General features: G+C 35.9%; 1 protein-coding gene across 12 annotated transcripts in view; it reads right to left on the reverse strand.

Moving 5' to 3' along the window:
* BCAS3 (BCAS3 microtubule associated cell migration factor) overlaps window positions 1-16727 on the reverse strand; it is a 575869-nt gene that overhangs the window by 265230 nt on the left and 293912 nt on the right. For 6 of the 12 annotated variants that reach the window (XM_059908366.1, XM_059908370.1, XM_059908364.1 and 3 more), the window contains one exon: window positions 15392-15489. In XM_059908366.1, the coding sequence (XP_059764349.1) occupies window positions 15392-15489 (98 nt within the window). Of the gene's footprint in view, window positions 1-11262; window positions 11333-15361; window positions 15490-16727 lie in introns of those variants that run through there. The other 6 variants (XM_059908365.1, XM_059908362.1, XM_059908363.1 and 3 more) reach the window with 2 other exon arrangements.

The following is a 16727-nucleotide window of genomic DNA, read 5'->3' on the forward strand; positions in this document are numbered from 1 at the left end:
CGTTGCGGTGCGCAGACTTCTCATTGTGGTGGCTTCTCTTGTTGCGGAGCGCGGGCTCTAGGCACGTGGGCTTCAGTAGTTGTGGCACGCGGCTCAGTAGTTGTGGCACACGGGCTTAGTTGCTCCGCAGCATGTGGGATCTTCCCGGACCAGGGCTCGAACCGGTGTCCCCTGCATTAGCAGGCGGATTCTCAACCACTGCGCCACCAGGGAAGTCCCTCAAATCCAAGTATTTAAATCAATGAAAAGAAATTCTACTTTGGAATCTGAAAAATCACAATCACAAGCTGCAAACACTGAAGACACGACTTTTGCATCAGAGGTAAAATTTAAACTTCAGCACCCAAAATCCTAAAGATACAATGTTCTAATCCTTTAAGAATACCCTGATCTGTGATTATTATGATAGCCTCTTAAATACTAGGAAGTAGAAAGAGAGAGACAAAGCCTCTATTTTTCTTCACTTCATTCACAACTTAGCCCCAAAGTTCTGAATATAAGCATTTTCTTTAACAATAAGCCACCTTTACAACATACAGATAATTACAGGTTCAGGTCAAGAACTCTAGACCATATTGATTACATCTCTATGCAATAAGGACCCTCCAGCATTGTTTGTATCCACTCTAACAGGGACAGCTTTTAAGTATCTGTGACACTAAGAATTTTCAGTCCTATCAATGCCAGAAATGGAAAGCCAACGACCAGTCAGGCCTGTCAGTCGTTGCCTGAAGCAATAAGGACAAGCTGGGAATTCATCACGCTGGAACTTCATCTGCCAGCTGCATTCACACATTTTCACCACCTGAATGGTTGATTCTCTTCAACTCCCACGTGGCTCATTTCAGCATACAGTGTTTTGAAATGAATATTTGATCAGGCAGGGTAAAAAGAGGTCTGGACTTATCTGAGGTGTCACCATAATGCACTTTAAGTATTTCTGAGTATCAGGAACTAGGTGTCTTAAAGCCCACTCTTTGCATATTTCTGAAATGGACCTGTGATCCTAATTAAATATGATTAAATGAGATAAGCCATGTGAAAACACCTACCACAATGTTGGGCACATAGCTGTTTATAAGTAAATACTGGTTCCCCATTTCTTTTACTTCTGTCTAATGGCAAATATCCTGAAGATTCCTCACAGAGCACTGGGAGACAGGGATCTCATACTGTCAAAGAAACTTAAAATCACCCTAATTTTGTCAAAACTTTAGATCCTCACCCAAATATGAACCTAAGAAATAAAGAAACATGGTAGGCTTATTAAAATTGCTTCATGATTTTTGAACTTCAAGATTTTGGTTCTGATAAGCTAAGGTATGGTTTTCTTTATATTTATCCTACTTGGGGCATGCTAAGCTTCTTGAAATTTGAGTTGATGTCTTTAATTTTAGAAAATTCTCAGCCCTTCATTTATTTCTTTTGTCTTATCCTCTCCTTCTTTCCATCCATGTGTAACAACTGCACGTATGTTAGACAGTTAAATATTACCCCCCACACTTCTCACACTGAGTTCTGTTGCATTTCATTATTTTCTTCTTTCTCTACTTCAGTTTTGATAAGTTCTGACTTGTTTTTGGGTTTCTAATTCTTTCTTCCTATGCATCCAGTCAGCTGTTAAGCCCATTCAATAAATTATTTATTTAATATATTATATTTTTCAGTTTTAGAATGTCAGATTGGTTCTTTTATGGATTTTGTCCATCTTTTTGCCATTCCAATGAAGGAATGATATAAGAATGTAGGAGTTCCAATATAGGAATAATACAGTAGAGGAATGTAGGTTTTCATTTGTAAAAGAACACTCAAAACAACTACATCTAACATTATATTTAATAGTGAAATATTAAACACTTCTCTCTAGGATTAAGAAGACAAGAATGTTCAATATCATCACTTCTACTCAACATTGTACTAGAGATCTAAGCAAGTACAATAAGGGAGGAAAAGAAATAAAAGGTATAAAGATTGGAAAGAGATAAAACCATCTTTATTTGCAGATGACATGACTGCATAGCAGAAAATCCAAACGAATCTATTAGAATTAATACATGAGCGTATAACGGATTCTGGATACAATTTAAATGTACCAAAAAAAAAAATCATTGTATTCTATATACTATGGAAAAATCCTGAAAAATAAAACATGCTATTTACAATAGCATCAAAACATCAAATAATTGAAATAAATTTTACAAAATATGTATGACTTTTACATTAAAAGTTAACAAATATTAGGAGAAATTAAAGAAGGCCTAAATAAGTGGATAGCTAAAGAAGATTCATGTAGTCAAAGATTCGATATTGTTACGATGTCAAATCTCCCAAATTTGATCCACAGATTCAATGAAATGTGAATCAAATCTCATCTAAATTTCTGTAGAGATGAATATATACTTAATATGTGTGTGGGGGGCATATATATACATATATATATATGTACATATATATAATATCTCTCTCTCTCTCTCTCTGTCTCTCAATAGTTTTCAAACATTTTTGGGAATCAAGACCCCTTTGTGCTCTTAAAGATTGAGGACTCCAAAGAGCTTTGGTTTATGTGATTATATCTATCAATATTGAAAATATTTATGTATTAACTCATTAAAAAACAACAAGAATCACTTTATGTATTAAACTAAGTGACATTTTAATTTTGAGCCATTACAAATAATGACATTCTTTCTTTCTTTGATGATATATTACATAAATTTGTATCAAAGTATAGATGATTTACAATATTATACTAGTTTCTGGTATATAACATACTGATTCAATATTGTTATACTCCATTTAAATTTATTACAAAATAATGACTATATACTTGTTGCTTATTTTATACATAGTGGTTTGTGCCTCTTAATCCCCTACCTACCTCTATCTTGCCCCTTCCTCTTTCCCTCTCCCCACTGGTAACAAGTAGTTTGATCTCTATATCTGTTAGTCTGTTTTTGTTTTGTTATATACATTCATTTGCCTTATTTTTTTGACTCCACATGTAAGTGATAACATGGAGTATTTGTCTTTCTCTGTCTGACTTACTTCACTAAGCATAATACTCTCCAAGTTCATCTACATTGTTGCAAATGGCAGAATTTCATTCTTTATTATGGCTGAGTCATATTCCATTGTACATATATACCACATCTTCTTTATCCATTCATCTGTTGATGGGCACTTAGGTTGCTTCTATTTCTTGACTATTGTGCATAATGCTACTATGAACATTGGGGTTCATATATCTTTTTGAATTAGTGCTTTTATTTCTTCAGATATATACCCAGGAGTGAAATTGCTGGATCATATGGAAGTTCTATTTTTAGTTTTCTGAGGAATATCAATACTGTTTCCCATAGTAGCTGCACCAAATTACAATCCCACCAACAGTGTACTAGGGTGCCCTTTTCTCCAACATTTGTTATTTGTAGACTTTTCGATGATAGCCTTTCTGACAGGTGTGAGGTGATACCTCATCATGGTTTTGATTTGCATTTCTCCTTTGATTAGCAATGCTGAGCTTCTTTTCATGTGGTTTTTGGCCATCTGTATGTCTTCTTTGGAAAAATGTCTATTCAGGTCTTCTACCCATGTTTTAATTGGTTTTGTTTTGTTTTTTTTTTTTGAATGAGCTACATATATATTTTGGATATTAACCCCTATGGTCATATCATTGGTTAAGTTTATTCCTAGGTATTTTATTCTTTTTAATCCAATTCTAAATTAACTGTTTCCTTAATTTCTCTTTCTGATAGTTCATTATTAGTGTATAGCTAAGCAACATATTTCTGTATATTAATCTTGTATCCTGCAACCTTGCTGAATTCATTTATTAGCTCTAATAGTTCTTTGGTGGAGACTTTAGTATTTTCCATACATAATATCATGTAATCTGCAAATAGTGACAGTTTTATTTCTTCCCTTCCAATTTGAATGCCATTTATTTCTTTTTCTTGTCTAATTTCTGTAGCTAGGACTTCCAATACTATGTTAAATAGAAGTGATGAGAGTGGGGATCCTTGTCGTGTTCCTGATGTTAGAGGGAAAGCTTTCAGCTTTTCACAGTTGAGTATAATGTTAGCTGTGGGTCTGTCATAAATGGTCTTTATTATGTTGAGATATGCTCCGCTGTACCCACTTTGATGACAGTTTTTATCGTGAATGGACATTGGATTTTGTCAAGTGCTTTTTCTGCATCTATTGAGATGATCATATGATTTTCATCCTTCCTTTTGTTAATACAGTGTATCACATTGATTGATTTGCAGATACTGAGCCATTCTTGCATCCTTGGAATAAATGTCAGTTGATCATGGTGTATGATCCTTTTTATATACTGCTGAATTTAATTTGTTAATAGTTTGTTGAGAATTTTTTGCATCTATATTCATCAGAGATATTGGCCTATATCTTTCTTTTTTTGTAGTGCCTTTGTCTGGTTTTGGTATCACGGTAATGATGGCCGTATAGAATGAGTTTGGGGGTGTTCCATCCTCTTCAGTTTTTTAGACTAGCTTGAGGATATGTTATAGCTCTTATATGTTTGGGAGAATTTCCCTGGGAAGCTGTCCATTCCTGGACTTCTGTTTGCTAGGATTTTTTAAAAATACAAATTCAATTTCACTACTAGTGATTGGTCTGATTCAGTTTATTTCTTCCTGATTCAGTTTTGGAAGGTTATATGTTTCTAGAAATTTTTCCATTTCTCCTAGGTTGTCCAATTCGCTGGAATAGAACTGTTCATAGTATTCTCTTATGATTTTTTGTATCTCTGTGGCATTGGCTGTTTAAATAGTATTTTTATTAAAAATAATTTCCAAACCTATAGTGAGAAAGAGTGACATTTTTACTTTTTTGGAGAGAAATCTTTATAATAGATAACAGGTGGATTCTCCTATCAGCTTATGTATTTGATCTGTTGTGATATGTTGTTTTGGTTGAAGTATGTGAAGACAAGTTGGCCTCACTGAGAAATGTGATTGGAAAAGGATGCAGCATATTCATATTCTGAGCCTTTTCAGATTCTGGGGATATTCTTCTTTGATATTACACTTAACAAATTAGTTACAATGATATCTGAAACCATACCAATTAACTTTTGGACTCTGTCATATTAAAATCCTTTGTCCTATCTTGCACTTGGAATGAGTCCATTACCCAGACATAATTTTATCATATCATAAGGTTGGTCATTTGGAAAATATTTCAGATCTTCCAAATGTTGATTTACTTTATGATATAAAATATCACACTAGTCAATATCACCACCTATCTCATCAGAAATGTGTTTAAGTATTGGGAACCTGTTAAGCAGACTGGTAGATACATGGTTTCCAAATTTCCAATCTTCAGTTGAAGACTAGAATTTCTATCATTGGTAGTAAATACTGTAAGTTGTCTTCTTTGAAATGACAGGCTTACTTTGTTTATTTTTGAGAAAATTTCTGCCAAATACCAATGTCTGAATAAACATAGTTTGTCAGCTGTTCTTTCAAGTAAAATTGCATTCCATGAAAACACTTGCTAGTTCAGTGCACAACAAACACACAAGTGCATTTCCTCAAGACAACCACTGTGCATTAATTTGACTGTGATATATAGAACATTAAAAAGAAGTACACAAGCATGAAAATTTAATAAAATGTATTAGATTTAAAAATTTAGTAAAATTAATAATGTTGACTATATCAAAGACAGCCTGAAGTAATTATATCTTTTTTTTTTTTTCTTAACTGTGAGCAGGTTGCATTGGCTACAAGCATAGTTTGGTGCCACTGCTTTTTACTATGCTAAGATGCCATCAGTTTTATCTACCATTGCTTCAGCACTATCTATACTAAATGTCAAGACAGTATAAAAAAGACAAATGATGACTTCATATTTATAAAAATAGTTTTCACGCACTGACCCCTTGGAAGTGTATTGGGGACTTCCAGATGTCTGTGGACCATACCATCCACTGGTATGTGTGTACATATGCATGTGTGTGGAAATGCAAAGATATATTGATACATGAATTTATATTCTATATTCTAGAATAGCCAAGATATACTTGAAAAAAAAAGTAGAGACATTAATCTGCTACATTTCAAAACTTACTAAACAGCTACAGTTTTTAAGATAGTACGATAGTGGTATAAAGACATATATATATACACATACACACACACACACACACACACACACACACACACACACACATAAGTGGAAGGAGAATCCAGGTAAAATATGATTTTTTTAAAAGGCATCATCGGGACTTCCCTGGTGGTGCAATGGTTAAGAATCCGCTTGCCAATTAAGGGGACATGGGTTCGAGCCCTGGTCCAGGAAGATCCCACATGCCGCTGAGCAACTAAGCCCGTGCGCCACAACTACTAAGCCTGTGCTCTAGAGCCTGTGAACCACAACTACTGAGCCCATGTGCCACAACTACTGAAGCCCGCACGCCCTAGAGCCTATGCTCTGCAACAGGAGAGGCCACTGCAACGAGAAGCCCACGCACCACAGCGAAGAGTAGCACCCGCTCGCCGCAACTAGAGAAAGCGGACACAGCAACGAAGACCCAGCAGAGCCAAAAATAAATTAAAAAAAAAGGAAAGGTGTCATTGAAAGGCATATCTTTTCAATGAACAGTGCAGGAACAACAAGACATTTGTACGGAAGAAACTGAACCTTGATCCTTGCCTCATATCGTAATAAAAAATAATTTGAAAAGGATAATAGACCTAAATGCAAAGGCCAAAACCATACAATTACTAGTGAAAAGCATCAGAAAACAGAAAAGGAAAAACAATGGAAAGTTTGGGTTTCCGCTTGTCAAAAAACACCAATAAGAAAGTGAAAAGGCAATGAACTGAAAGAACATATTGGCAAAATATCCAATGAAAGACCTTACCCAGAATAGTTAAAGAACCCCTGAAATTCAATAAAGACAGTAGACCCAACAAAAATTGGTGAAAGACTTCGCAAATACATTGCAAAAGAAGATATCCAAATCGCCAGTAAGTATATTCAAGGTGCACAATATCAGTATTCATCAGAGAAAAGCAAATTAAAACCCCAGTTTACATTCACTAGAACGGCTCCTACATTGCTGTTCAGAATGAAAAAATGGTATAGTCATTTAGGGATACTTTCTTGGCAGATCCTAATAAAGCTAAACACATGCCTACCTTGTGAGCCAGCACTTCCAATCCTAGGTATAGGCCCCAAAGATATGAACGCATATGTCCAAAAAAAAAAAAAAAGAGACTTATACAGAAAAGTTTATAGAAGCTTTATTAATAATATGCCAAAAGCTAAAAACAATGAGGTAATGGATATATAAACTGTGTTACATTCAAACTACATTGCAATGTAGAAAAAAATGAACTAGTGACACATGTAATACCTGGATGAATCTCGAAAACATTAAGTTGAGTAAAAGAAGCCACACACAAAAGACTATGTACAGAATGATTCCATTTACACGAAGTTCAATATAGACAAAGCTAACTTATGATGATAAAAGTCATAGTCTAGGCCAAAGGTAGTCTTGACTGGAAGAGAAATAAAGGAACTTTCTGGCGTGATGGAAATATTCTAACTTGATCTGCCTGGTGATTACATGGGTATAAAAATTGATCAAGCTGTATGATTAAGATATGCGCATTTTTGCTATATGTAAACTGTACCCTAATTTAAAAAAATTCTTCAAAGGTGATCTGAAGTACGGATGTATCAATTTTTCAAGATGGAAGGGACTTTGCAAATAACCTACTTCAATTCTTTTCTTCATTTTATAGAAGCAAGCCTTGAGTTTTGAAGCAAGTTCTTAACGAGGTAGTTCCAAGCAGAGCTGAGACTAGAACCAAAGATTCATAAGTGACTAGTCACTATTCCTTCCACTGCACCAAGCTTCGAAAACAAAACTGTTCCGGGGAACAATTATTTCCACTTTGATTATTTGCCTTAGTTTTTCTCTGACAGTTTTCAACAATATCCAGGGGAATATCAAGAGCTCTGGTTCCGACTAGTTGCCCGGGTGAGGTCCCAGGCTGCTTTTTAATTGCTCACTGGGCTTTCATATTCAATGGAGAGAGGCTCTTTTGTTTGTTTCTAAGTTTATAGATGGCACCTATAAGCATAAGCCTCAGGCTCTTGGACACAATTTAAAATAGTGTGGCACTAACAGTTTGACACTAATGTCACTAAGACAGATGGAATTCCCGGTTCAGACTTAAACAAATTCTAATACTGCCCCCAATATTGTCCCTCTGCCACCACAGTCTCAGGCAACAGACTACATAAACAGTCCAGCCTTGTATTAAAGATGTAGTAATAAAGGTACAAAAAAGAAATGTTGGGTTTTTTGGCCCAGAAGTCCCATGTAAATATGTAGTAACCTGGTATATCAACAGTAGGGAGAATTCCATCAATTCCTTCTCAAAATGCTTAGGAAAGACTTAAAGTCATGTCAAGGACTTGGTGCTTGCAACAGAGAAAGCAAAGGCGAGGTTTCAGTTGACACAAAGATTTATTCAAAGAAGTAATGTGTCATCAGAAAAAACTTTCCCAGCAGCTTCTTCTACTTCTGTTTACAGTTTCTTCATTTTCAAGTGGGGCAATGATTTTTTCCTTAATTGTGCTGAGCTAAAACTTTCCACATTGTTAACTTGAATTTAATCTTCTAACATCCTATAAATATTAGAAAGAAGAATGAGAGGAGTATTTAAATCAGAAGGAGAGAGATGTGACTGAGCACTTTTCTGATGAGAAATCTAGGTCTTTTCCCTATATTCTTAATCTCTAAAATTTATTTTTGATTCTCTACAGGCAGTAGGTGTTCATTAGATCAGAGGTGAAATAATGCATAGACTTCCTCATTTCTAATTAAAAAGCCAATCTTAATATCTTAGTTTGAATATTTACTGTTTAAAGTATAAATAGTGTCAAAGTAAAAGTACTGACCTCTTTCTTCCCCTCTGAGGGACTCTGTTCACAGGTCAGGACTAAGCCTTCTTTTAATTTCACCCTCATCCATAATCCTCTTACTGATCCCACATAGGCTTTGAATACCCAAGGTACACGTATGCCTGGAGTTTTCGTCACCTTATAATCACAAAGAATATCTGGAACTCTATTAAATGAAAACCATATTGTTTATTCAAAGAAATATCTCAACATTTCAAAAGAACTTTATATCCTTTATATCCGGGAATTATTTTAGGAAATAATTTGAACACATTCCTGCCAAAAGAGGTGAAACAAATTTTTACATAGGGAAACTTAAATTCTTTTTACAGATGCAGAGAAGAATGGATAGGTAGGAAACAAGACTTGTTGAAGTTTTCAGCAAAAGTTCAAGACCATGATTATAACATCATGGCTTCTGTCACTCAGTTCTAGTTTTAAAATCATGGTGCTGGATTAATCTCCCAAATATATAAGCAGCTCATGCAGCTCAATATCAAAAAAAAAAACAAACAACCCAATCCAAAAATGGGCAAAAGACCTAAATAGACATTTCTCCAAAGAAGATACAGATTGCCAACAAACACATGAAAAGATGCTCAACATCACTAGTCATTAGAGAAACTCAAATCAAAACTACAATGAGGCATCACCTCACACTGCTCAGAATGGCCATCATCAAAAAGTCTACAAACAATAAATGCTGGAGAGGGTGTGGAGACAAGGGAACACTATTGCACTGTTGGTGGGAATGTAAATTGATACAGCTACTATGGAGAACAGTATGGAGGTTCCTTAAAAAACTAAAAATAGAATTACCGTATGACCCAGCAATCCCACTACTGGGCATATACCCTGAGAAAACCATAATTCAAAAAGAGTCATGTACCACAATGTTCACTGCAGCGCTATTTACAATAGCCAGGACATGGAAGCAACCTAAGTGTCCATCGACAGATGAATGGATAAAGAAGATGTGGCACATATATACAATGGAATATTACTCAGCCATAAAAAGAAACGAAATTGAATTACTTGTAGTGAGGTGGATGGACCTAGAGTCTGTCATACGTAGTGAAATAAGTCAGAAAGAGAAAAACAAATACCGTATGCTAATGCATATATATGGAATCTAAAAAAAAAAAAAAATTGGTACTGAAGAACCTAGGGGCAGGACAGGAATAAAGACGCAGACATAGAGAATGGACTTGAGGACACGGGGAAGGGACAGGGTAAGCTGGGACAAACTGAGAGAGCAGCACTGACATATATACACTACCAAATGTGAAACAGATAGCTAGTGGGAAGCAGCTGCAGAGCACAGGGCGATCAGCTCGGTGCTTTGTGACTACCTAGAGGGATGGGATAGGGAGGGTGGGAGGGAAACGCAAGAGAAAGGGGATATGGGGATATATGTATACATATAGCTGATTCACTTTGTTACACAGCAGAAACTAACACACCATTGTAAAGCAGTTATACTCCAATAATGATGTTTAAAAAAAAAAAAAAATCATGGAGCTAAGTGGCCTCACCATGGTAGACCAAATGGTGTTTCTTATAAATCTCTTGCTTCTTACCACCAGCAGCTCTTGTGCCTCTGATGGCTTTAAGATGCAATAACTAAGTTTGTCTGCCTCAGATTGAAATGGCAACTGTAGATACAGTGAAATACAGTCCTTAGGAATATGCTTCCCCCAGCGCATCAGAAAAATCTCTGTAAGATAAAAGCATGCCTCTATCAGAACGTCCCTCCAGCAGAGATTTGACTCCTCAAGTAATATCCTTGTTGCCTATCCAACCATACTCTTCTAATGAGTATTATTTGTTCTTTTAAGGGTCTGATGCACCAAATGCCAAATACACAAATAGGCACAGTTGATCATTATAAAATCAATCAAATCAAATCAGTTTGCATTTTCTTCAAGCAAACAAATTATTTCGCTTTCCAGAAGAATTGGGTGCTGGAAGCCTGAATTAATTAATTCCTTAGAAATCATTTAGATGACTGCAATTGTACAACAAAAATAACATTTCTCTTGAGTCAAGAACAACAACAAATACCAGGTCTGCAACTTTGTCCCTATTTAGTGGAATGTTTGACGTAGCACCAATACCTTATGTACCAAAAAGCCTGCTCTAAAGAATAAGAACTCATTTTACTTATCTGTCACAATTTTTCCTCTCCTACTGTCATCTGCCTCAGGAATGTACATCAATGCTGCTCTTACCACTTCTAATAACATTTTCTCTATAAAATGTTTACTTTAGTAGAACTTGACAAAGATGTCTGCTCTTCATACAAGTCAGGCATAAGTTTGTCTTTAAGTCTCAGTTGCTTTGAGTTCTTTCTTGGTAAACACCAATTTCCATAGTAAAACTACAAACAAGGACAAACAAACTTAGGATGAACCAGATCTTTCTAGGCTCTTTGTATGGATGACTCAAAAGCAATTAGAGTTGTTATTAAGTTATCCAACAAGTACAGCCTGCAAGGCCTGGAACAAGTACTTCAGTCACCAATGTGGGAAACAAGTTTGAACAGGACATTGACAGTATTTTTTTTTCTCTTCAGGTCCTACACTTTTATCAAAAGAAGGACACATGTTATAAAGGACAAACAACGGGAAGAAATTCTTAGATACCTAACCAGGAATGTTAGGAAAAAAAGGAATGTACAGAGGAAAAAAAAGTAAGTAATCCATGCAGTGGTTTGTCTAGACGTACTGTCTATGATTCCGAAACTGATGTCAGTCAGTTGGACCGGAAAAATGGAGCAGTTCATTCAAATCCCATTTCTTCTGGGTAGCCTGTGTGTATGGATAAATCCTATAAAGTCCATTTCCAGAATGGTCTTCTCCTCAGTCAAGAAGGGAACCTCATACAATTATCTAAACTCAAAATCTGAGGTAGGATAGTATCTTTTGAAACTCCAAAGATCAGATGAAACATGTCATGGGAGGTAACATCTACATATAAAGCAGTATAGATCTGCTGAGTCTAAAATACACATATATAGAGAGAGACAGCAAGAAGCTGAGCTGGTTCATAGGTATCTAAAGGCATGGAATTTACACTGTGCCTAAATTATCAAAGTTAATAAGTGAAAAACATGTAGTTTAGGTGGTATATTTCCATGTGAAGGAGTGAAGCACAAACATACTATATGATCAAGAAATCAAAAAAAAAAAAATTTGCTAGCAAGAGTGGCATAATGCCCTGCTGATCTTTTAGTTTCAGTAGAATAACACTGCAAGATACACACATACCTAAAACAGAACATACAGACCCAAGGTTTAAATAATATTTTCACTTTGAAAATTGTCACGGCCACCAAAAGATGTGATAGTGTCACATTAAACTTTTCAATACTATGCCTCTGAAAAGTAATTAGATGAAAAATAATTATACTACCACTGGTTTAGACAGACAGAGCAAGAGCTGCCACTAAAATAAAGGTCACCAGAATAAGGGTTACCTTTCACAATTGAAAGGGATTATAAACACATGAAAGTCTTTTCCCAGAAAGGTGATGTTGTTAAAAGAGAGATTCAAGAATAGTTCAGATAATTTAATTGATGGCGGATGCATGTCAGGCTGTCAAAGGAAGATCTTCAGTGTAACATTTTGAGACAACACTTACTGGAATGCTTAAATGATTGAGCTGCTCCAGGGTGACATTTTTCTCATATTTTTTACACTTTTACCGGTAATGGAGAAAAAAAAATATGCCACAGGAACAATTAAAAAGACAATACACTTAGTCGTATAAATTGCTTGACGGTAAGACAAAGCAATGAACCCTGATAAGAGGAGGTGCCACACTGGTCATATCCCTCTAAGCAAAGGCAATCAAAACTCCAGATTAGCATCTTCATAATATGCGGCTGCCTCCAATGCATGGGTCATAATCGGAGACGCACTTCCTGGTTCAGGAGCAATTATAAAAATATGTTATACTCTTTTTAGTAGAAGAATCTAAAACGGAATTTCCCCATAAACTTCCTTTCATAAAGAACCCAAATCAGAGTTTGAGATTAGCAGATGCAAACTATTATATACAGAATGGATAAACAACAAAGTCCTACTGTATACCACAGGGAACTATATTCAGTATCCTGTGATAAACCACAATGGAAAAGAATATGAAAAAGAATGTATATATGTATAACTGAATCACTTTGCTGTACAGCAGAAATTAACACAACATTGTAGATCAACTATACTTCAATAAAATAAATTTCAAAAAAAGAACACAAATCATCTAACCTCTATCTTGTTATCTCTATCTTTTCTCAATAGAAAGTAAGACTTAAAAAAGTGGTCCTACTAGATAGAAGTAGATGAAGTTTCCCCAACAAAACATTATTCACCCACTTAAAAAACATGTTCACCAAAAGGGATGCAAACCATTTGAGAGGTAGAGGATAATTCATAGAATCTAATTCCTCATCTATGGGGTTTCTTTAGCTCAGCTAGAGAACGTAGCACACACATTTCATTGCTCTGGCTGTCATTCTGAAAGGAGCTATAGCTTTTTGGAGTGAAAAGAGGCTGAGAAAAATAATACAGCTTGGTCACCAAGAAGTCCTTCTCTACTCCAAAGATTAGTACTGTCAGGCAGAGGCTCAGAGTTGGAGAACAATATCCTAGAACCTCCTACATGTTTTTCTGATGGAAATCTAAGTAAATCAAAGGCAAAGACTGAATCCCCTGCTCAAACATCAGCTTAAAAACTCTTCTTGCAACAGAGTAAAACAAAACTATGGTTGCAATAGTTCACTGAAGTTCCTTTCTGTGGCATGAGAGAACTTTACAAAGAGCTAAAATTGAGATAGTGATACGTGATAAATACAAGTCTTAACCCAGAATTGTGCACTGAATATGGCACATTTAATAACACACATGGGAACTGCTTTAGTGACATGTGTTTCACTTGACCAATAGCTAGTTACCTGATGCTAAAGCATTAATAATATGGCAGTTTAATAACGTAAAAAAACAAAAAAACAATACCCCCAAACCAACAAAACCTACTACTGAAATCTTGAATAAAATACTTCAAGTTAAAATACATCATTTCCAGGATTCACAATTGTAAATGATAATTCCATATGAGCAGGATCTGTTAGCACTGACAGACTGAAACTATCAAAAAGATTTATTGTTTAAGTCACCTATCTCAATATCTCATTCAGTGCAAGGCTAGGGACCTTAGACATTTCTGTGCTTGTTTCCAGGGGACTACCCTGGTTGCCAAGTTAAAGCAGAGGAACAAGTATGAGTTCTCCAAAGTAAGAGTTTACATTAAGAATGAAAGCACAGCCCTGGAAGTGGATAGCTCAATCAGACACAAGGTACAATCCACTGACAAATAGTTCAGAACGCCAAGAAAACATACAAAACCCATGAGCTTTCAAACTTCGAAACACATCCAGAGACAGAATCAGAAATAGAAGCTTTGGTCTTTTAAAAGAGACCTTCACAAATCAGGTTTGTGTTTGTTTCCTTTTTCTTTCACATTTTAAACGTCAATCAAGTCAGCTGTCTCTAGGGATTTTGAAATTGCTATAGATTAAAATCTTCTCTGACTCAACTGTTTGACTAATACCGAGTGTTTAATAATTCTACTTGTAAGAGACTTTTTTTGATGAAACCCTGCCGTATGATGTCTTCAGATGCACCGCAGCTGCACCATATATAAAGCATCACTATCCTTATTTTCTTTATGACTGCATTTAGAGATGAGAAAATGTATTATTACAGACAGTTCTATTATTTGGCACACCTGGCAGAAAACAGTTTTACAATACTAATGTAGCAACTATCACCTGTAGAGACAAAGACTTACTTCCAGGTACTGACGACACATATTCATGGCTTGCTTCCAAGGATAGGAAGTTAATCATTGTGATAGATAGAGTTAAGTTAATGAATTTCTAAACTTTATGCTTTCAATAATAAAACCATTTAAGCTATAGCATTTGGACTCTCTACTTCCACAGATCAGGCACTTTGATACTCAACAGGTTGAGTAAATTGAATCCATATATTGTATTTACGTTCTCTGTCAAGGTTGCTTCTCCACATTTGAGAGATCAAAGGCAAAACAGTCATCAACCCTGTAGCCTTCAATACTGTGTTCATTACATTTAATCGAGTGCCAACTCCACCGCATCATTCACCAACCTTAACAATATTTAAATGCATGGCGTCGTTTAGCAGCAAATGTAGGCACAGTACTGTTTTAATACACACACACCCCCCACACGCACACGTGCACACACAACTGCATGTGCACACGCAGCCATCCCTCCTCACCACCCCCCGAAAAAAGAAGAGGAAGATGGCAAAAAATATATACTCTCTACATGGTGCAAGAAAAGAAACTAAAAATGCACAGAAATACCCAGTAAACATTTTGGAGGTAGTTTTCTACCTGAGGCAGCATCAATCACGGTGGAAATTCCCCTTCGATCAGACACTGGACGGGATGACCCTGGCATGCTGACTGGGTCAGAGCGGACTGGCTGGATCCTGCAATGCAATTTAATTTAATTCACATATGTTACTGGCATCAAAACTGTCGCTGGCGACAACAGATCTTAAATCAGGAATGCTGGAATAGCCCAATCCATTAAAGAACCATTCCTTCTAAAACAAGGCAAACAGGGGAGCTGCAGTCCCTTATTCTCGCAGAAGGCTAAAGCACAGCATTCTCTACGCTCTAGACCTCTTCTTCTCTTTGTATGTTTTCAATAGATTTTAAGCAAGGGACTGAAAAACTGAAATTAATTTAAAGGGATAAATTAAGCAGCATGGGAGAGGACACAAAACACATCATGCTGAAAACTTTGGCATTTGCAAAGGAGATGAAGAGTTTTGAGAATCTTCAAATTCATGAATAGAACCATGCCTTCCTTAAAAGACAGCATTAATAGATACAAATTTTGAGTCACTCCCTTAAAATCCTTAATGAAAGTTACTTTATATATGACAACAAGCATAGGATAACAAAGCTGTGTTGGGATGTGGCTGCCAGGGGGTTAGCTAGGATTACTACCGTCTAACTGAGTTACCTCCATAAAATTATCAATTAGCATTGAAGAATCAGAGTCTCAGCAAACTTGCAATTTACTACATACAATTTCAAGTTGCTTGGGAATGGCAAATCTATAAATGCCAAGAGTCTATTTTCAGTTGTATTAGATTAATACTATTCACACAAAAATTTCTGTATGGCTAAAAGATCCGAGAGGCCCAGGCAACTTAAAGGAATAAAGACTTGTTATAACAATATAAGCATGCATTTTTGGCGATTCGTTCATTCAGTAAGTATTTGCTGAATATTAATCATGTGTCAGTATTATTCTAGGAACAAGCAGAAACAAAACACGAAATACAAAGTCTGTGTGCAGATATACAGTATAGCATGTGGACATTCAGGACTGATGCAAAAGAAAACTGGAGTGTGAAAATGAATGAAATAGGTAATTAAAGCTCAGAATGAAGAAATGGGGGGAGGAATGTATGGTCCACAGCAGATCGGGATGATCTTATGGAGCTATAACAGAAATTGGACCTGTATACAGTATTAGGATGTGTATATATGCAAAGGGGCAAGAAGTGCCCTTTAAACACAGAACTAGAACAAGTGAACCCTTGGAATTGTGACCAAGCATGATAAATGCAGGGCATCTTGAAGAGCATGATTTGGCTTAAGCATAGGGTTTATAGTGGATACTGGTGGAAGATAAGAATCGATTAGCACCACG

This window comes from Balaenoptera ricei, chromosome 20 (genome assembly GCF_028023285.1).
Source record: "Balaenoptera ricei isolate mBalRic1 chromosome 20, mBalRic1.hap2, whole genome shotgun sequence".
Taxonomy (NCBI): domain Eukaryota; kingdom Metazoa; phylum Chordata; class Mammalia; order Artiodactyla; family Balaenopteridae; genus Balaenoptera; species Balaenoptera ricei.